Source organism: Phyllopteryx taeniolatus, chromosome 4 (genome assembly GCF_024500385.1).
Source record: "Phyllopteryx taeniolatus isolate TA_2022b chromosome 4, UOR_Ptae_1.2, whole genome shotgun sequence".
NCBI classification, from domain to species: domain Eukaryota; kingdom Metazoa; phylum Chordata; class Actinopteri; order Syngnathiformes; family Syngnathidae; genus Phyllopteryx; species Phyllopteryx taeniolatus.
Window position 1 is genome coordinate 20,694,749 of NC_084505.1, and position 22,032 is coordinate 20,716,780.

Below are 22,032 nucleotides of genomic sequence, written 5' to 3' on the forward strand. Positions count from 1 at the left end.
GCAGGTCCGGCTACTCCTTGCGCTTCCCGATTCGGACGGTTGAATTAGATCATGAAGACGGCGGTGGAGATGGCGGAGTGCGAGGTTGTCATGGCGACTGGGAAACTACTCGGCAGCTCCGTCCCGCCCTCCCTCACGGCCGTGCTTCTCCTCGTGGTCGCCCCTGCTGAGAAAGCGAGAGAGCCCGTGAACAAAAAGGTGTGTGTTGGTGCGGGGGATTTTGCCGTGCATGCGGGGTAATAATAAGCATACGCTCCGCAAGGGGATTAAGGCTTAGACTAGCCTCAATCCACCCCCGTCCCCATCTGAGAACTAATGGGATTACACAACGTGCGCGTGGATGCTAAAAACACACACACAACAAATGAAACACGCTGTTGTTTCCTCAAGATAGATACTTGCTTGACTTGAAAATACTAATGTGTGTGTGTTTAACGAAGAGACATACTCTAAGTCCCCCAAATCGCTATACCAGCGCTTCCCAAATGTTTGAAACCAAATACAGTGGTGCCTGCCTTGAGATATGAGTTGAATTTGTTCCCTCAAAGAAATGCACTAATAGTAGTTGTTTTATCACAGTGGATACAGAAAATGTATTGTGATAGTCTGTCTACATGTGTTGCTCCACCGTTTTTGATGAAATCTATGTTGCTTAAAAGGGTCCTCACACCTCCGCTATCGTTAACCCGTCAATGGCATTTTCCATTATATGTTAGCATGAAGCTACTGGGGCCATTCTTACAGGGTTGTTTTGAATACACACGTAATTGAGATGAGAGTGGCTTGAAGAATTCTTCACTGTTTGCCAAATGGCTGCTTGTTGCGGAGCTGAGTTCACGGCCGCCATACAGCACTGATACCTCAAAGTTGAGTCACTTGTACTGCAAAATACCTACAAAATGTCACATACAAACAAACAAACAAACAAACAAGCATCCGCACTCACATTCGCACCTTCGGGTCATTTAGAGTCTTCCATTAACCTAGCGTGCATGTTTTGGATATGTGGGAGGATCTCGGCGTAAACCCACTCAGGCATGGGGAGAGCATGCAGAGGCAGATGGGCCAATAATACTATTGAAAGACACTGTAACGTTATGCACATTAGGAGCACGCACAAAAATAGAAAATAAACGGTACTTTAAAAATGATGCAAATAAAATGTGTTGCACATAGTGTAACTGAAATATACATGTCGTCAATAAATCTATACGATTCACGTAAATGGCGTATTTAGAATTCAAAACGGCGAATTTCGCATGAAATCATTTCAAAACAGCATTTTCAGTTGACTGGGATTATATTTGTCTGATATTGTTTGATGAGCTTCAACTTAAAAGTGAGGAAACTATGCAAACATAAGAATGGGAGAAGAAGGCCCAATAGTTCTTCACGGCACTGTACGTGCCCTCACTTTTGATGTGCTTCAAAGCTTCGTAGCCTTACTGTTACTGCAATCGCACGCACGCACGCACGCACCACACCATGTAGACGTAAGGTGGCGCAAAGGCAGCGAGCCAGCAGGATAGAGTCCGTAAAAGACAGGGAACGTTTCAAGTTTGGAATAATTTCACACATAACAAAGATGATGAAATGCAACGTCAATGTTATCTAATTGAATACAAAGGTGTGTTCACCTGAGTAAGGGTGAAATTAAGGCTCTGAAGGTGACTGCGATTGCTAATTAAAACGTATTGTAATGCCCCCGCAAGTGGTCGAGGATACACACAACCGCCAGTGCACTTTCAATCGCTTGAAGTGAATAAGCACATTCAGAAATGAACTGCTGATGACCACAACTCACAGCCAGTCATCAAACACGCGGAACGGTCAGCCAGTTCCACACTCTCGTTCACCGGCGCCCATGTCACTCACCGTGACGGCTCCCGCCTTCTAAAGCCGAAGCGCACTCGAGGTCACAGCTCGTGCGGTACAATGTGTGGATGGTGACCCCAAGTGGACCAAAAAAATAACTGCACCTCACATGTACATCCTCAATAAGGCTTATCCCGTTCTGGGTCGCAGGGAGTCGTAGCCTATCCTGACTGACTTCGGTCGAAAGGCGGACTACACCCCGAACGGGTCGCCAGTCAGTCGCGGGCCACATATAGACAGGGACAAGCATTCACACCGAGTGGGAACTGACATGCCTTGCTGTTTAGTCAACCGAAATACATTTTCATACAATTAGTCAAATAATCGTTGGGGAAAAGCATTCCGATACTTCATTGTAAAAATATTCAATAGCTGCAGCACCTGTATTGTGATATTCAAAGAGCTGAAGTTGGAAAGGACAAAATCATGGAAAAATCCCCACTTTTCAGAAAATGGATGGATGGATGGATGAATGCTTGAACACGCCTAAAATGGTTACACGCAAAAAAAAAAAGGAAGCGACGTGGACACAAATGGCCAGCAGAGCCCACTGAGGAGACAGCACTGTTGAAACACAGAGGCACAAAGGCCATTCATCAATAATTAGGGTTAACGTGATCTGACTTAAACTCGAGAGGTGTAAGCATGCTCTTCACCAATGGACACGTCTGCCTGTGAGTGGAAGCACTAATGCTAACGTAGCTCCCGCGTGCTTGGTTACCCGTGTCGGATGACGATGGCGTCCGTGTCGGGAGACCTGGAGGCGCTGACCGTCGTCTTTTCCCTCCTGGTTTTCGGCCTCTTTACCCTGGCCGGAATGATCCATGAAGAACGTGGGCGTCGTATTGGTATGAGTTGTATTATCTTCTCGCTGATGAATATGTGAAAGTGAATGACAAGATGAAGCTCATGAGTAGCTATCATAATAATAATAATGGTATTAGAACATGCATTTCGAAAGATTTCCCCCACAGGAAATAGAAATACTGTAGTCTGTTAAAGTTTCAAACTGTGGGCATTGTACAGAAAAATATATAAACTGTACATGCAATGTTTTCAAGTAACGTTCAAAACATTAACTATTTGGGGATTTGCAAACATTTTCCCCCACAGAAAATAACGCAAATAGGAGACTGTATGTTCCAGGGTCAGATTGTGTCTGAACCAAAATGTAGTAACGATACACGTTTTGTTGCTGTTGTTGTTGTTGTTGTTTTTAAGCAAGCAAGTGTATGTTTTTGGACTCCTTTTTGAGACATTTTCCCTTCTGTAAAAAAAATGATGGAAAGAGTATGTTTTTTTCAGAGGATTTCAAATAGGGCGGGGCCTTGAGATACGAGGAACCCGACATCCGACTTTGCCTTACGAACGTCCCTGCTGGCTTAATGCGAACATATAATGGAAAAGATAAGCATCAATCGTCGCAGTGTTCAAACCCTCTCAGCAATGCATAGTCGAAGGCAAACAGTGGTGCAACACGTATCGTAAACCAATATCACAATACGCACAGGCATATATTTTTGAATCCTTTGTGCAAAAAAGCGACTAATATTATTGCAGCTTATTGAGCTGCTGAGAATAACGGTGACTCTTTCTCATTTCTCTCTACGACTGTATTATATGCCCCCCCAGCCCCAGCCCACTCGTTAGTCAAGCCGGCACACCAGAAGGAGCGGCACAATGAATCGAGTTGCAGTATTGAAGCACAAATGGTTTAACGAGTGCAATTATCCTTATTGAAAAACACATTACAAACATTTTGACAGTTTTTGGGGGGAGGTTATTAACAGATTATTAGCATTTTCCGATATTTAAATGGTGAAAGCTGATTTGAGGTATGAGTTGTTAGAGTTACAAGCATGGCCATTAAACTCTATCTCAAGGCACCACTGTAAAATATTTCCCGCATATAATGGAATAATGGAAATAGAAGTCATCCGTTTCAAGTAACATTTTAACATTCTGAACCGGCAATGCATAAACTCCCCAAATATGGTTTGTCGTGTGTAGAATTTTGAGGAGAAAAAAATCGATTGATTCCATTTTGGAATAAAGCTGTAAAATCCTACGGCAAAAGTGCATGAAGGACTGTGAATACTTTTGCTTGTTGTTTCAATGTAGGGAGGAGCATCTACATGCGCAACGGAGAGTTGATTGTCTGAGGACGAGGAAGAAAAGACTCTCCGTATTGAACTTCCTCTGCCTCTTGTGAGCCCGAGGAAAACCCGTCAAAGAGTCGATTGTATTCATAGCAAAGTCCACGTGGCGGTTACCTCTTGAAGCGTGCATATACGTGTGGGAGAGAGTGTGTACCTTGCGCTAGGATGTGGTCATATTCGCTTCCGGGACCCATGCTGGACTCTGCCTGTGTGTTGGAACAAGTCATGTGGCGATTCTACACATCGAGGCTGAGATTTTTTTTCTTATGGTGAGTCTTTTTCAAAACCTCAAACTATCTCCTTAGCTCAGATCGCTTGTTATATGTTAAAACAGGTCACTTCTCATCGAGTGTGTGCAAGCAGAGTATAGATATTAGGGTCTTTTACAAAGAGAGCCCGCATAATTACTGCATCGGAACCATAATGCAAGATCTGGAATTTTAACCACCTTTGCCATTTTTACACTTCCTGGGGAAGTGGGAATTTCCCCAGCTGTTCTGTATAAAAGCGGAAGAGTCAACACGGCTTCGCAGGTAACAGAGACCACGGACGGACCGGGGTGTAACGTCTTGCAACTGACGGTGGCATTAAACAGCTCGAAGCCTCTTTTTGGACGAAATGTTCACTATTTGCCAAACTATTGCTTGTTGTGAAGTGAGTTCCGTGGATTTGACTGACACCACATTGCGCTTGTGTCACAAGTTTGCGCTCGCAAGTCAAAGCAAAAAAAGAAATCGGCCAAATGACAGCTGGTATCTCGAAAAGCCCGTAAATCCGGTCACTCGTATCTCAAAACATGACTGCGTTGTTGACTAGTCTTCTGAAATGCCTTTCCCCATCCCACAGTTTGTACTCTTGCGGTCGCCGTATTTATTTCAACGAAAGAATCCAAATACTAGGAACAGTGTGATACAGTATAGCTGTACACCACCCAAAAACTACAAGCACAATATACGTACGACATGAATGCTTCTTTCATATTGTGTGATATATTCCATACTGCATGCTGCATGTTACGGAGCATGCAACTGTGAGCCCATGGAAGTGCCTTTCTCTGGATTTGAGCTGGCCTTCATCGTGGTCGCCTTCGTCGCCTTCTCGCTCTTCGGCATCGCTTCCGTCTGCGTCCGGCCAGACGAAGGCCTGCGGTCAGGTAAGAAAAGGCAAAACGCGCTCTTTTGCATAACACGCACAGACAAGACACGCATAAATACCTTTTGTAAGCCTCACTGTGTGCGCTCTTCAGATGAAGGCGTCTACGAGGCTGCGAGAGGGACGCAAAGAGTGGTCAGCAGGCAGGCCCAACACAGTCAATGAACCAGGAAAAGGCACAAGGCAACAACGCACACTTCAGTCTTGTGGGCTTTTTGAAGGAATTCTGACGACAGTAACTATTATGGATTGAAAAATTGATCAACTGTACTCACAGATGGTTCTGTTTAAAAATGCTGTATTTTAGCCAGCAATTCAATGAATACTCTTTGGCAACATCTGTTCTGTTCTCCATAAACGACTTAGAATGTTCAATAATCCCAAGACCCAAAAAAGTCCATTTCAAATGTTACGTGCACTGTGGGAAAGTAAGTGAACATTTATTCCATTGTTGAGTCATTCAAAGTAAAATATTTATTTTTGATAATGACTCCCCAAAAAATACAGCATGTTCAAATGTGGCAATATTTCATGGGACCACATAATAAAAAAAACACACCAAAAGAATTTGGATACACAAACTTTATCTTTCAAATGTAATACATTTGTCATCCATTTATTTGGATTTTTTTTCAATCAACAACAAAATTGTGCAGATACATACTTTGAATTATATATACACATTAAAATGGACTCCAATTTAAATGAACAAAATTGTCCCAGATATTAAAAAATATGAAACAGATTAAATAAGGTGTTTTGAGACGCTCGATTTGTTTTATTTTAAATCAATTAAAATGAAATGCAAAAATGTGAACAGATTATTTTCTTTGTCCATACAAATTTGCATATGAAGTGAAATATTGTACTCAGTTCTAAACCAATAGGCCTGAATTATTTCAAATATTTCTTTATGTAAACTCTAACCAGTGACTTTAAAACTCAATTATAAAAACAGCTTTTTTCTCATCCCTTAAAATATTCATTTCTGTTCTTTTATTATTTTTTTTTAAAGTAAAAAAAAGAAATGGTGGTTCATGCTTTTCATTGTGTGATTAAAATTAAGTTTATGCAAAGTTCAACAAAAGATTGCAGTTTTAATAATATGAAATACCAAATAAAGTCAATATAGTGGTGTTGTGAGACTTTTTTGGGGGTTTTTTTTAATAAATACAAATGAAATGTGAAAAACCTCATTTGGACATACATGACTTTTACTGTCTCGATCAGGGGTGTCCAACTCATTTTTGCTGCGGGCCACATTGTCGTTTCCCTCGGAGGGCCGTCATGAGCGCGAAGACATATCCAGTAAATGTACAATTGCCTCATGTTATTACATATACACACAAAACAAATCGATGAATAACTATATTTGACACCGGAAGCCAGTAAAAAGTTTATTTTGAAATGGGGATTGGTAACAAAACATTTTCGATCAACGTTATATAAAAGGGAAGACGATTAGCAATGTTGTTATTTTAGCAAGAAACATGAAGTCGACGCGCTTGACTTGCTTTCGCGGGCCACATAAATTGATGTTGGCGGCTCGGATGTGGCCCCCGGGCCTTGAGTTTGATACTCTTTGTGGTCTAGAGGAATTACATGAAATGCATATTCATTGAAAAATGATGATTAACTGAAAAAAGGAAAAGGCTTGAACTCGTTCAAACACTGCATATTGAATATTGGAATATTTGTAGAGTTGAGTTTTGCTAAGTTTCTGTATTTCTTGAATTCATGTTTTTTAATTATTTAAGTGGAGATAGATGCTTTTTATTGCATCCTCTTGTAGAGAGGTAAATCGGTATGTTTGGTATCTTGTGGGTCCGCCATGGCTACCGTGTCTGACTTGGGCTTTAACAAACTGGCTGACTTTTGGCCTCTGAAGCCCCAGTGAGGTGACATCTCTACTGGGGAAGACCAGGAGGGAGGGACGGGAGGGACGGGAGGGACGGCGGGGTGGGCTCCCTGTTGAGTTTGCCCCTTGACCCCTGAACCCTCCGTCAGTCAGCCACCTCACTGCAATAAAGACGGCCCGCTTGATAGTAGCGCGAGATTCTATCTGCTTCTACTTTGCTGAATTTGTGTTGTGATGACGCATGTGTGCACGCACGTGTGTTTATATATATATATATATATATATATATATATATATATATATATATATTGCAAGCGAGGCTGTTCACGTGTATATGCATCTATCACCATCAGGCTTTTGGATGGTCCCATCGCAGATAACGGGGTCTTAGGAGTCATGAAGCAGTGGCCAGCCACGGGCCTCATTAGCACCGACGACCTTATGTGATGACAACAGCGTCACTGGCACTCTTTCAACGACACGCAGCATATCACGATCAACACACTCACACACACACACAAAGGACTACGCCTCAAAATATGCACACGGAATTTAGGACACATCTCTCCTCGGCACTTGTACTGTGTGAAGGACAGATTCTTTTAAATAACAATTGAAACAACCGAAACAAGCAAAGTTAATTAGGACTGCCACCAAATCAGACACCTTTTAAAATAATATCTAATTGTAGATTTTTTAATTACTTTTTATCATAAATTATAGTCTTTTTTTAAATCATACATATTTTTTTACTTTTTTTTTTTGTATTAGTGTCGCGTAACATTGATCAGCATCAAATAATCGCATTTTTTGGCAAAAATGTTTTTCACACTTTAAATATTAAAACAAATATTAATAGAACGTTTGAAAAATTAAGTGTCCACAATGTTAAAATATATTCTTTTTGACCATAATCGAAATAAAAAAATAATAATTCTAATTATAAAATAAAAAATACATGTAACAACAAAGCAGAATATTATGTTTTGAAGATTATTAGCAAATCAAATAAAAACAAAAATTTTAAAATAAAAGGCAAATGATCTACAAATAAAATATACTAATAAAATTCGGGGAAAAAAAAACGATTAAAATAAAAAGATAAATAAAACGTGTTTTTGTGACATCACCATAGAAGGGTAAAGAAATTGGTACAGTGGTAGAGTCGCCACAAGTGGTACAAGCGTTTCTGTGCACAAACACACTAAAACAAAAACAGAATTCAAATATAAACTTAAATTCCCTAAAATTCATCAAATCGAACTTAATAAATATATAAAATCAAAAATGTCAAACAAATAAATATATCTTCTTAAGTATCAACAAGTAAGTCTCACTATGTGGTTTCATTGACACGAACAAGACTTATGATGAAATGCTAAAGTCAGATTAAGCGCACTAGTGTCAGTCTTCACAGTTTATTTTCCGGTCATTCCCCAACATACTGTATGTATGAGTAGCATTTAAGCGCACATTTGTGCAAGCCACAAGAGAACAACTTTTATGACTCACTGTTCTTCCTTGGTTTGATCAGAGAGGAAGTTCCTTATCTTGCGGATCCTGAGGAGATGAGGACGAGGAAGAAGGTTGAGAAGATCCAAGCTGTCTATGAGGTTGGAAAGATCAGAGCGACCAGAGACCATTCCGACACATCACTTTTTCCTCTCTGCAATCACCGGCAGCATTCTGTGGTGGCATCACAACCAAAATACTCCTCAAAAAGATTCAGGCATGGGGCCGGTTACAGGTTTCAAGGTAAATCATGGTTTGAAAGTGTCACAGTTTCAAACTTCAAAAACTTTCCATCTGCTATAGAAGCTACTTTTTTTTGGTTTTTTTTTGAGTCATCAGTGCTGGAAATTGACATGACCCCCTCGAACCCACGTTCGGGTTGTTTGTGCAAGCAGTCAGTGAACCCGAGGACTTTTCCCCTTATCGATTGCCACCGTAAGGCAGAAACCCCATCTGCCCAAATATGCTCCATTTCATATTTTTTTCACAAATCAATAATAATGGTCTGTCCCCACGTCGTCTGTTATTGTTACACATTATTAAGCATTTAAAGCGCTGAAAATAGCTTGTGACCTTAGAATCTATGAACGCGCTTGAAAGCTCAACTGTCTGAGAAGTGTTGTAAAACTCTGCCTCTTCTCTCACTCTGTGAAGCTGTACGCCATCATTTTTGCCCCAAGATTGAAAGGCTGGATGTTTTTTTTTAGACAATAACAGGGGAAAAATTGTCTGTTTTGTTAAAACCAATCGCTGTAATGCCTCGTTGCAGAAGGAAGCCCGTTTGCAATGGAGGTAAGTTTACCCGCAGGTCACTCAGCTCATCGTTTTATTTCTTGCATTACTCATGGCTCTAAGACCTTATCTAACACTGTCGTTTGATTTTGTCAAGTATTAAAAGGATTTTTGTATGGTCAGGGACTCAGCCTTCGCACAGACTTTGATGGGTATGATGACGTAATCTACCATTTGAATCAACGACAGTGTAATCAATTAGAGATTGAAGATGACTTTAGGGTAGGGTGGTGTCGGGTTGATGTTATCGCGCAACAGTATATTACAGGCAAAATAAAGGTACAATAAAAGCAGTGTTTAGCAGCTCAAGCAAGATTTGGGTTTTTAGATTTCCTGAAAGATTCTGCCCGACCGCGGCGATATGCAAAATGTGCTTCCACATTTGTAAGAGTGCCAGCCACCACTCGGCGACAAATTCAGCATAACGTTCATATATTACGACACGAAATTCACTTTTGCAAACAGCTATGAGAGTTACTGTATCTACACTACAATTGGTAAAATAAACACTATAGACTCAATACTCAATACTAACATGGCTAACATCAGTTTATTTCTGCTTTGGTGTTACTTCACAAAACGGAGAAGAGCAGAGATTTAGCGACTCATTTTCTGATAAATAAGTACTTCTACTGTTGTACTACTTTTCAAAAAACATTTTTTTTTTTTTACAAAAATTCATCCATCCATCCATTTTCCGAACCACTCACCCTCACTCGGGTCGTGTGCTTGCTAGCGCCAATCCCAGCTAACGCTGGGCGAGGGACAGGGTACATCCTGAACTGGTCGCCAGCCAATCACAGGGCACATATAGACTCACATTCACACCTACAGGCAATTTAGAGTCTTCAATGAACATAGCATGCATGTTTTTGGGATGTGGGAGGAAAGCGGAGTGCCCGGAGAAAAGCCACGCAGGCACGGGGAGAACATGCAAACTCCACACAGGGAGGCCAGATTTGAACCAGAGTCCTGAGAACTGTGAGCTTAATTGTATATAGTGTGTGTGTATGTATATATTACACACATGTCCTGTATATATAAACCTGGCATTTCTACAGGGGTGTGTAGATTTTTTCTATCCCATGCATGGAATTTCACAGACAACTGGAGGCTGCCTGTTGGCGTACGTTGCGGCCGTCTCCTTGCGTGGCCTCTATTCTTGCAAAGGCCTTTGGATGGTTACTAGACTGGGACTAAAGGGCGTCTACTGTTTCTAATGGGATTAGCTGGCCTTCTTACATACGGTCCATTATGAACAGAATAACCTGACAAGTTCTACAATTAGGACTCCGACACAATGATTGAATTCCGTTGTGTGTGTGTGTGTGTGTGTGTGTGTGTGTGTGTTGGGAACTCCCCCGTCAGGGTGTTTAATCCTCCTACAAGAGCAAATATTACAACACCAAAAAAACTGACGGGAGACTTTTTTTAGAGGACGAGCTATACACACACACACACACACACACACACAACAAGTTGGATACCAGGTGGCTGTGAATGACAATTGGAGGTGCATCAGCATATTCAAATGAGGCAAAATAAAAGTTCTTTAAAAGACAATGGCCGCTGATATGCAAAGCGCAAGGCAAGAAACAAACCTCGGCAAGGAGAGTGTTTGACAAATCCGGCAGGAATCTCGGCCACGTCCACAGAGACATTTTTGCAAATACCATAATGTCATAAAGGCGCGCACACACACACTAACACAGACACACACTCGTGTTGTCTTTTGTGCTTTTCTCAAGGGAGATCCTTGTTCAAAGTCTCGGGAAGTGTTTTGCAGGCCTGGCGCTCCATTAGCGTCCTGCTGCTTCCCTTAATCCTCATTCACATGTAATGGGCAACATTTCATCTTAATGTGCTCATTGATTAGCGGCACGCTCAATGGAGAGGAGTCGCTACCTCCGTGGAGGAGACGCCGGCCGACTGATGAAGCAGACGCACTAATCGGGCGTCAAAATACAAGAAATGCAGCTTTTCACACCCATCTTTGGCCGCAATGTTCTATAGATTTTTTCATGAGCTTATTTCTGTCTTTTCTATCCATGGCAGAAATTTTCACACCAATTATTGCCTAAAAAAATACTTAGTTACTCAACCACCACCATAATGACCAACATTAAAATACAGTAGCGTGGTAGGCTGAAGTGTTCATCAAAAAGGAAGCCGTTTTCTTCCTAAAAAGTACAATTAGTATTAAAATACTGTAACTATTAGGCACAGTTTGAACATTAACACGGTGCATTGCACATCAATAGAAATCACACCTAAATAAATGGTTGAAAACAAACATCTCAAAGATTAAAAGCAAATGTATTGAACACAGCTAAACTCTACTTGTACTGTACTGCATTAAAAAAAAAAAAAACAAGTTGAAGCCATTGTAAAATAAAGCACAGTTTGACAATTTCATGTTCCACTAAAAGGAGCCCATGCACACTTTGATAATCACTGCTTTATTTGATACATTGGTTACCTTTTACACTTGTATGACTGTCACAAATGATAAAGCGTTACTTAAAACCTTGCCCGTTGGTTCTCTAAAGGTCATGGTTTGACTCTGGAACAGATTATTCCTATTGCTATCACGTCTTACAACAAAATGGAGGTTGAGCAGCGTCCCGGAATGGATAGCGTTTGACCGTATTTCATACAAAGAGACCTTTGCTGCATCCCTGATACCCTCGAATTGATTTGTGTAGAATTTTGTCCACATTTACAGAGACAAAAAACAGACTACAATCCTGCAAACGAACACATAAGACAAGGAGGCGGCTCAGTGCATCTCTTCATTCAACCACTGTTTGCTAGCAGATGATATATGCCCACCCCCACAGATGTTTGTGTGTGTGTGAACGCAGGCGTGGGGGTGGCTGGGAAACCAGCAGCTTTTAAAAGAGGCCACACATGAACAAAAAAAGGCGGCATGCGATAAATCAACAGTTCTTCCGCTCTTTAAATACTTTACAGTTAAATCTTACAGAGTCACCATCCACTCACCCACTCACAAATGTTTCGGTAGGTGTCAGTTCACTGGTCCAGAAATTCTACATTTGCCACAAATACTGTCTCATTGTTCATCTATTTATGCCAGTGGCGTTTAGTGACAGAACAATGAAATGCTCTTCCACTAGATGGCAAAAAAAGATGTGCCTTGGCTCAGTAATGGTTGGGAAACACAGGTGTAGACTGCATTTCTGAGTCACTTCATGTTATGTTATGAAACAAGCACTGATTTTCTTTAAAACAAATAAGGACACTTGTATGTGACCCCAAACCTTTTCAAAATGAGAATATCCATTAGGTTTGGGAACGATAAACTATCCGTTCGTAAAGGCGAGAGAGACGACTGTATCGATACAAAATCCGCCAGGAATTCTTCGATACATCGGTTGTAGGGCTGTGGACCGGACATCACGAGGCTATGAATCGGTTACCTGAAGGTTGAAGGTTTTCATCTCGTAAAACAAGTGCGAGAGGTCTCGCGCTGTGCTACGCAGGTAACGTTATGCTTACAACCAAACAAACACAGCAGCGGTAGATATTAGTGACACTACTATCCATCCATCCATTTTCTGAGCCGCTTCTCCTGTGACACTACTAGTTTAACTATATTCCTACGTGGCGTCACTACTTCGACATCAAATAGCTTTTCAGTAGTTAAGCTAGTTTCGTGGTCACAGTGATGGCAAAGTAGCGTTCCCCCGAGAGTTGTGAACACTGAATGCAATGTCACGTTATGTACTTTACCACAAGTCTGCCGTCGACACCGGGGCAGGCAGCGAAATGTGCACCGCAGATTGTAAACATGTAGACAATATGGCAAAGCTAGGTCCATCTCAGAAATGTCCTCGGCTCTAACTCGGCAAACTAATGCTTCTTCTCAAGTCTTTGCGGTTCGAGTTTGTACTGTGCGACACAAAAAAGAACAAAAAGAAACTACCGAGAGGACACACAGCCAGGTATATCCCGAAGCTGAAACAACAATCGGCAGTTGAACGAAGATAGTCATCATAACTTAAAAGTTCAAAAAGTCAGTCAGCACTCAGCAAGCAGCAAAAAAAAATAAAAATCATAAAATAAATAAAGCAGTGTGTGTGTGTGTGTGTGCGCAGTGGCAGTCCCAGCTTGAATGGCACAGTGTACATACACTTTTGTTTACAGTGCCATGACGCGACAATGTAAGTGGTCTTATACATGTTGGAAAATAGGGTGAGACGGATGTCATTTTAAAGAATTGGGTTAAGTCAAATCAAGGTGCTTTATGATTAGCACATGTACTAATGTTAACTGTTTTTTTCTGCACCGAATCGAGAGTCATATCGCTCCCATACTGAACCAAATCGTATCGAATCGTTCCGCCCGTAACAATATCATTTTTTAATCGAATCGCTACCCGTGTATCTAGACTTGTATTGAATCGTCCGTATGCCACAGATTCCCAACCCTAATATCTATGTATCGCTGAGTCAAAAATGTAATAAAATGACTACAAGGTATAGTGTTGAATTGAGATACGAGTGAGTGACCTGTCTTACGAGTTTTTCGAGAAACGAGCAGTCAGTCGGACTTGAGATATGAACGCTGTATGGGAGCAGCGCTAAGCAACAGTTTGGCAAATATTGAACAATTCATCAAAAGAGGCTTCAAGCTGTTGAACGCCACTCCCAGTTGAAGTTTATTGCTAAACTAAATATAAAACAAACTAAATTACATGCTGTGTATCTAAAACAACCAAACTATGTTGCATCAAGAACGGCCCGATAGCTTAATGCTAAGATATCATGGAAAATCCCGTTGAGATGCTAATGGTTAGAATTGATAGATGCAGTTTTACAACCCTTTAAGCAACAGATATTTGGCTAAAAATGATAGAAAAACAAATGTTTTTTTTTTTTGGGGGGGGGGGGGGCGCATTATACATGAGAAATTACAGTAAATGGATTTTATTATCTACAAAAAAATGACCAATATTACAACAAATTACTGAGTAGTGGTAGAAGCATTAGTCTTTTCTCAAAAAAAATGACTAACATTACAACAGCTTACTGAGTCACTGACAGTAGTAGTAGTAGTACTGTAGAAGAAGTCTGTTCTTCTGTGTTTGTGCTTGCATGACTGTACAGTTATATTGCCTCATGGTGCCCAGAAGGAGCAGCACAATTCATTGAATTGTAGCATTAAATCCTGATGCACAAAACAGTTTCAGCACTCAGCAAGCAGCAAAAAAAAATAAAAATCATAAAATAAATAAAGCAGTGTGTGTGTGTGTGTGTGTGTGTGTGTGCGCAGTGGCAGTCCCAGCTTGAATGGCACAGTGTACATACACTTTTGTTTACAGTGCCATGACGCGACAATGTAAGTGGTCTTATACATGTTGGAAAATAGGGTGAGACGGATGTCATTTTAAAGAATTGGGTTAAGTCAAATCAAGGTGCTTTATGATTAGCACATGTACTAATGTTAACTGTTTTTTTCTGCACCGAATCGAGAGTCATATCGCTCCCATACTGAACCAAATCGTATCGAATCGTTCCGCCCGTAACAATATCATTTTTTAATCGAATCGCTACCCGTGTATCTAGACTTGTATTGAATCGTCCGTATGCCACAGATTCCCAACCCTAATATCTATGTATCGCTGAGTCAAAAATGTAATAAAATGACTACAAGGTATAGTGTTGAATTGAGATACGAGTGAGTGACCTGTCTTACGAGTTTTTCGAGAAACGAGCAGTCAGTCGGACTTGAGATATGAACGCTGTATGGGAGCAGCGCTAAGCAACAGTTTGGCAAATATTGAACAATTCATCAAAAGAGGCTTCAAGCTGTTGAACGCCACTCCCAGTTAAAGTTTATTGCTAAACTAAATATAAAACAAACTAAATTACATGCTGTGTATCTAAAACAACCAAACTATGTTGCATCAAGAACGGCCCGATAGCTTAATGCTAAGATATCATGGAAAATCCCGTTGAGATGCTAATGGTTAGAATTGATAGATGCAGTTTTACAACCCTTTAAGCAACAGATATTTGGCTAAAAATGATAGAAAAACAAATGTTGTTTTTTTTTGGGGGGGGGGGGGGGCGCATTATACATGAGAAATTACAGTAAATGGATTTTATTATCTACAAAAAAATGACCAATATTACAACAAATTACTGAGTAGTGGTAGAAGCATTAGTCTTTTCTCAAAAAAAATGACTAACATTACAACAGCTTACTGAGTCACTGACAGTAGTAGTAGTAGTACTGTAGAAGAAGTCTGTTCTTCTGTGTTTGTGCTTGCATGACTGTACAGTTATATTGCCTCATGGTGCCCAGAAGGAGCAGCACAATTCATTGAATTGTAGCATTAAATCCTGATGCACAAAACTGTTTAATGCTTTGCATTCAATTTAAATGTTTTTTTTTTTTTTTTATAATGTACAACATTAATACAGGTTTATTTTTCCTCATACAAAAACACAAATTTTAGTTTTTTGCGGGGCACATAAGCGAATCATCATGTAGGTCAGAAAGGAAGAAAGGTCTGTTTACAATTATCTGCCATTGCGTTAATAGAAACTATCCATCGAAAGTACTCGTGGTATTGGTAGTCTGTATCGGTATAAGTGAGTACTCAGGAGTGAATACTACTACTGGTATTGGTCAGAAAATAAATTGGGGATTAGTGCATCCCTAGATGACACTACTAATATAGGCCATTATACACATTTTAGTCAGGGGTTTCCATTGGCACATTTTAGTGTGGAGTCACTGTACTGTATATCAATCACACACATGGAGTCCAGTGGTGTGCGATACTGCAAATTGATATATCGATCCCATACCAACTAAATACAGGGCCACTATCGCCGATACTGGTACAGATACTTTGCGATAATTAAGGTAGATGAAGATGAAATACTTTATTATAAAAAAAATAATAATAATAATCTGAAACAATAGAACAGTAACAAAAACATTTCCCATTCATTTTCATGTCTGGATTTTTTTATCTTAAAAAAATTCCAGCAAATGTATTAATTGAAATAACATTTAAATGCAACCAGTTCGGGGTGTACCCCGCCTCCTGCCCGATGAGCACGCCCGCGACCCTAGTGAAGAGAAGCGGCTCAGAAAATGGATGGATGGATGGAATATTTAAATGGAATTAATGTATTGCATCAAGTTTGCATCATAATTTATACTTTTTCAATTGGTTAAAGTAAGAAATGGACAGCGTCACTTTAAAATTCATGAGCCGGCACAACATCGAAACACAAGAGGTAGGGAGAAGGAGCAAATTGTGCCTGCTCCATGCTGAGACAGAAACGGCGAGTATGGCGTCGCCTGTTTGATGAAACCGAAGTATTGCTTTCACGAGTGAAACTAAAACTACTTTATCGATAGCTTCACGTGAGTATCGATCCGATACCAATCCTGACTTGGTATTGATGTTATCGATATTTGGATCAATCCGCCCAACACAAATGGAGTGAGTGTGTGTGTGTTCAAGGGGACAGTTGCAGGGTCGGGTGGGGGGCTTCCTGTCATTTGAATTACCCTCTACATGTGGGGTCAATATGTGCAATGCTTGTGAGCGTTTGTGTGTGTGTGTGTGTATATGTGTGTAGGAGTTGAAGTGGAGGGGGGGCTATTGGAAAGCCAGTATAAAGGAGGTTGGGGGGAGAAGTACCTTGGTCACTTAGCTCTCAAGTCACTGGAAAACACAGTGGACACTCTCCAGGGACAGCTTCCATTTTAAGGAGGCTTCTCCAGGATTGCCAACCAGTGTCTTCTCTTTCTGGTCGGAAAACAACAAGTAAGCGTTGGAACCAGGACTTCCAAGCCCAAAGATGAGGACCTTCAACCTGCTCTACCTGCTCACGTTGCTGCTACTGCTCCTGTTAGCCACCCTAGTGGCGGTGGTAGAGCCAGCCTCCATCGCCAGGCCAAGTAAGAAGGAGAAGGAGAAGAAGAAGAAGCCACACAACTTCCCGAATCCTGATTGAACTGGAAATATCCGGGCCCGGCGTTAGCTAAAAGTACATTTTACAATAAAATTAACGTTAAAAAAAAAAACCCAGACCAAAACAGGTACTAATACCGTCGCTAAAAATATTCAATATTTAAACACGAGTCACTCCCGGTTGGAATATGACGCGTAAATCCAATTTTAATGATTTAAAAGTCCTTTTACCTTGAGAAACCTGGCAGAATTTCTCCAAATGTTTGATGCGTTAGGTTCCTACCGCCAACGTCGTAAATCTAAACATTCAGAGTGGAAAAAAACTAAATTATGATAAATAATACATGGTTAAATATCAAAACAGATTTAAAGCTACTATTATCGTTGATAGGCATGTTTAAATGGTTATTTGTTTGACGTTAAAGAGTATATCTTGAGTTACCGCCGCCAATCATCGCTACTGAAGATTGATGCGTTCAAAGTTTACCGCCAATTTCGTAAATTATACAACCCACGAATACAACGAATATGATGGACGTATTTAACAGATATCACGCTGCTTAATCATGCAAATATCAACTCCAAATATGTATTCTGGGAGATACTTAGTTTGAAATAGTTACTTTGTTGGCTGGTTAAGTGTGTATTTCAGTTAAAAGTAGTGACGGCCTATCATCGTAACTGATGATTGTTGCGTTCGCTGTCTACCGCCAACGTCGTAAGTAATGCAATCCTGTGAGTTACAATAAAAATTGGTGGACGTCTTTCAAAAATAATACTTCGAATTAGTATGAATATAAAAGTCAAATACAATAATGGTAGATAATTAACAACGTAGGTTTAAATGGTTATTTGTGATAATGACGTTTGATGCATTCGCGTTTGTCGTAAGTAAGAAAGTCAAGCGTGGGTAAAACTAAACTGATAAACGTAAAGTAATTTTCATGTATCTGAAATACAAAAAGTGTGATATTATAATACATAAATGTCAATGTTTTTTGTTAGGAGTGGTTGCGTGTTTAAAAAAATTTAAAAAAAATGCACCTTTGTTGCATCTTAAATGTCAAAATTGATTAAGGGGTAAATGTTATGTAAATGTGATTCACTAAAAAAAATAGACGATAAAAGTGAACGTCGTTTTCGAGCGTCTTCAACCGGTCGATGCGTTCCACTTCCGCCACAAAACGTCGTAAATCGGAGACCGCCGCTTGAGAAGCTAAAAACTGTTGCGTGTGTGGCCATTTTGGAGTCGTTTATTTTTTAACGATTGGCTTTTTCACCGCAACAGGTGAGGTGCATATAGTGGGAGCTTGGAGGCTTGATGATCCTCATCAGATTGAGCGCCGCCGCCGCCGCCGCCGGGGGATCACACACTCGGCGGGCCGCCATTGTCCGGCGCTTTTGTTAATCCCGGCGTTAAAAATGCCATGCAAATACGCCCCCGATCCTTTATGAAACAAACTGACACGGGAGGGGAATCTAAAGATGCGTATGCCTCGAGGCGGTGGGGTTCTCCCTCTGTCCGGGGATGGGGGAGGAGGACGGAGGAAGGGAGAGTCGTAAAGTCGTAAAGTCGTAAAGTCATCTGGCACTCTCTATGCTCTTCCTGGGTTTGTCCGGCAGCCTGCGAACGGCGGGACCTCAGTGGATTTATTAGGGACGTTCGGAAATAGTCACGCGTTTGCTGGTCGTGTTCCACATTATTCGATAAGGGGGAGAGGTGAAGTTGCCCACGGTGAAGTCATCTGGGGTTATTTGTGTCATACACCAATTTGATCGCAGTCCAATCCAAACAAGATTTCTTCGACTTTGTAAAAAAAATATCACAAACAATGAGAACTTCAATTTTGCCACTGCTTTGTTGACAGAGCAAATGCTGGTAGCCCACTGAAATTCACTTCTTGGATCACGGTCAAGACGGAAACAGATTCATAGCAAGTGGCAAAAGTTTCATGTGTTGCCCTTCAAACTCTGCGGATAAAAGTGCATAAATGCTCCGAATTACTCATTAAACCCATAACGCTCTTGTATTTATACAATCGTAAAAACGGTAAAGACATCATCCCGGCGCTTCTGGTCACAGATCCCTCTGGTGTATCTCTTCAGTGGCATTAACGGCAAAGAAAGCTCGAGTGACGGATTTGTAAACCAACCAAAAAGAAAGCGACACGGAGATGCATTTGTCTTAAGTTTCCATTGAAAAGGCGTATGAAACAATATGAGAAAAATGGAATGAGCAGCCTCACAAAACATTGACGAAAAACATGAAATTTCATTTCAGACACATAACGGTAAAGACACTTTGGCATAAAAAGTGTGAAAATGTTTTTACTTCGGAACATTGTTTTCTTAGAAACAATGATTACCTTTCAAATTCTAAAAATTGCCAATAATAAACACAGTACTCATATCAGTCAAATGGATTGATTTTGCAAAATGAAATTCAGTGGGCTATGTCTTTACCGTTATTGATCAAATGATATGAAAAGGACTCATATACGATACATCAAGTAATAGTAGAGAACACTTCAAACTCCAAAGCAACTGTTTTCTCTTGCAGATTTCCTAAATCTGAGGAAAAGGTACCACCGACACTTTTGCCTGTACAGACGCTGCCTGCCTCTGCACTCCAGAGTCCCCTTCCCCTGAGGAGACCGGTAAGGACTTGTGGTGTTTTTAAGGAGGCCACGGGTGGCAAAACTACTCATTTAATTCAATCCCCTCGCTGGAGCGAAAGAATTTGCCCAAAATGGCTGCTTTAAAGCAAAAGTGACAATGGGGGGCATGGGTCCTTTTTTGTGTGTCCTGTTATGACAGACATGTCCACCCAATTTCATGGCGACCAGTCAAACTGGTCACGGGGGGGATAGTTTCCCCCCCCCCCCCCCCATACAATCCTCCCTCCGATTGGCTGCTTCAACTCAACATTTCCGATTGATTCAGTTTTGGGCAGGGGTCCTTGAGACCTTTTTAATATGTCCGATTATGATAGATGTAATCCCCCAATTTGGGGTCCATTGGTGGAACTGGTGACAGGGGTGAATTATTTGTATTTTTTTTTTAGACTTCCCGATTTCTTGGCTGCTTCAAACTTCATTGGTCCTTGGGACTTTTTTTGTGCATTCTGTTATGATCGACGTGTCCACCCAATTTTGTGTCGATTGGTGAAGCTGGTGACGGACGGAGGGCTCATTTTTTCTAACTTTCAAGGCCACCTTTTCATAGCATTCATCCTCAAAATGGCTCCTTCAAACCAAATTATGTGGCTTTCTTTGGAATTTTGGGCATGGGTCGTCATAGTAGTAGTAGTAGTAGTCTCGCAGCCCTGGAGAGTAAAAAAAAATAAATAAATAAATTAGCCCAGACACTAGTACAACCAACTGACCTGAAACTGGGTGGACAGCTCTATCATAACAGGACATATGAAAAAGTCTCAAGGACTCATGCCTGAAACTGAACAGGAAGTCAGCTGCCAGTTTTGGACAAATTCCAGGACACGGACACATTTTTAATAGGAAATTCAAACGAACCCAATCGTAAACAGCTATCTGAGACAGATGGGCCACGCTAACTTGCCGAGCTTTCGTGGGCAGAGCATGGTGTCAAAGTTGGATGATCATTTCGAGGGCTGGCCTTGAGAAAGGAGGTGTGAGGGCCCCTTCATTGCTGCTTTCCGCTTTCATTTAACTTGAAATAGTTGCCCCCCTCCTCTTGCGGGTACCAGAGGCTGCAGGTGGCACTTAAGTAGGTGTGTGTGATTAGGGGCAGAGGTACGCGGGACTCCTGGTCACCATAAATCTGGCTAACGACGCGGCAGAAGGATTCAAAGCGGTGCAGGAATGCCCGAGCCCCATGTTTATGTCGGGACAGGCACAGTCGAACACCCTGAACTAGAGTTTACCTCCCTTCTTGTCACTTGGGGCTCATAATTATTTTCCGTTGCAGGTTCGACACGCAGGGATGAAAAGGAATACGGTACAGCTACCTCGCATGTGTGGGCCCACCGTGGCGGACCATAGACTCATGATAATAATAATAACCAGAGAATGGGGGGCACAAAAGACTATCTTTGAAATGTCCTAGCACCTTGAGTCATCAATAAGCCAAAGAACAAAACACAAATACAGTCAGTAAGAAAGTCAAAACCCGAGCAGGCAGTGCTTGAAAAAGGTGCCGGACTTCACGAGCTGTGGCCCAAAGAGCGGCTTGTGCCCATGTTTCTGACAAATGTGTACATATATATACTGTATTATGCATTGTATGCACTTCAAATGTTTATTAAATACATTTTATTCCTTTTAATAAAACAAAAATGATTAAGTGTTTTTTTTCTGTTGATTGGTCATCGAGGGCTGGGCGATATAGCCTACAATTCATATCACGATATGACGTGAATGGGATATATCGCAGTATGAAAATCAATTAAATAATATGTGAATAAAAAAAGGGGGATACTGTGAATAACAGGGGATAGGGTCCCTCCAAAAAATTCAGTGAATGCTGAACTGCGAATACGCAGGCATATTATACAGTGGACCCCTGCATACTCGCCCTACGGCACCCGCACATTCACCTATTCACTGATTTATTTATTGTATTTTTTTTTTTTTTAAATCATTTTTTTGGGGAGAGGAACCAAACCCGAAAACGCTTGTTGGCAATTTATCCCCGCCCGTTCAAGAATTTTGGGGGTTTAAAAAAAATATGTATATATATTTTTTTCA

At 40.9% G+C, this 22,032-nt stretch overlaps 1 protein-coding gene and 1 long non-coding RNA gene across 2 annotated transcripts; both read left to right on the plus strand.

The window, feature by feature from the left end:
- Nucleotides 1-73: 73 nt before the first annotated feature.
- Nucleotides 74-8,692, plus strand: LOC133476706 (uncharacterized). The gene is made up of 3 exons (XR_009788123.1): nt 74-198; nt 3,997-4,303; nt 8,579-8,692. It is a non-coding gene; the product is annotated as an uncharacterized LOC133476706 (long non-coding RNA).
- Nucleotides 8,693-16,800: 8,108 nt separating this feature from the next.
- Nucleotides 16,801-21,740, plus strand: apela (apelin receptor early endogenous ligand). Its single transcript, XM_061770450.1, has 3 exons — nt 16,801-17,295; nt 19,869-19,965; nt 21,254-21,740. The coding sequence occupies exons 1-2, from the start codon at nt 17,196-17,198 to the stop codon at nt 19,955-19,957; spliced, it is 189 nt and encodes a 62-aa protein (XP_061626434.1). The 5' UTR covers nt 16,801-17,195; the 3' UTR covers nt 19,958-19,965; nt 21,254-21,740.
- Nucleotides 21,741-22,032: the final 292 nt, after the last annotated feature.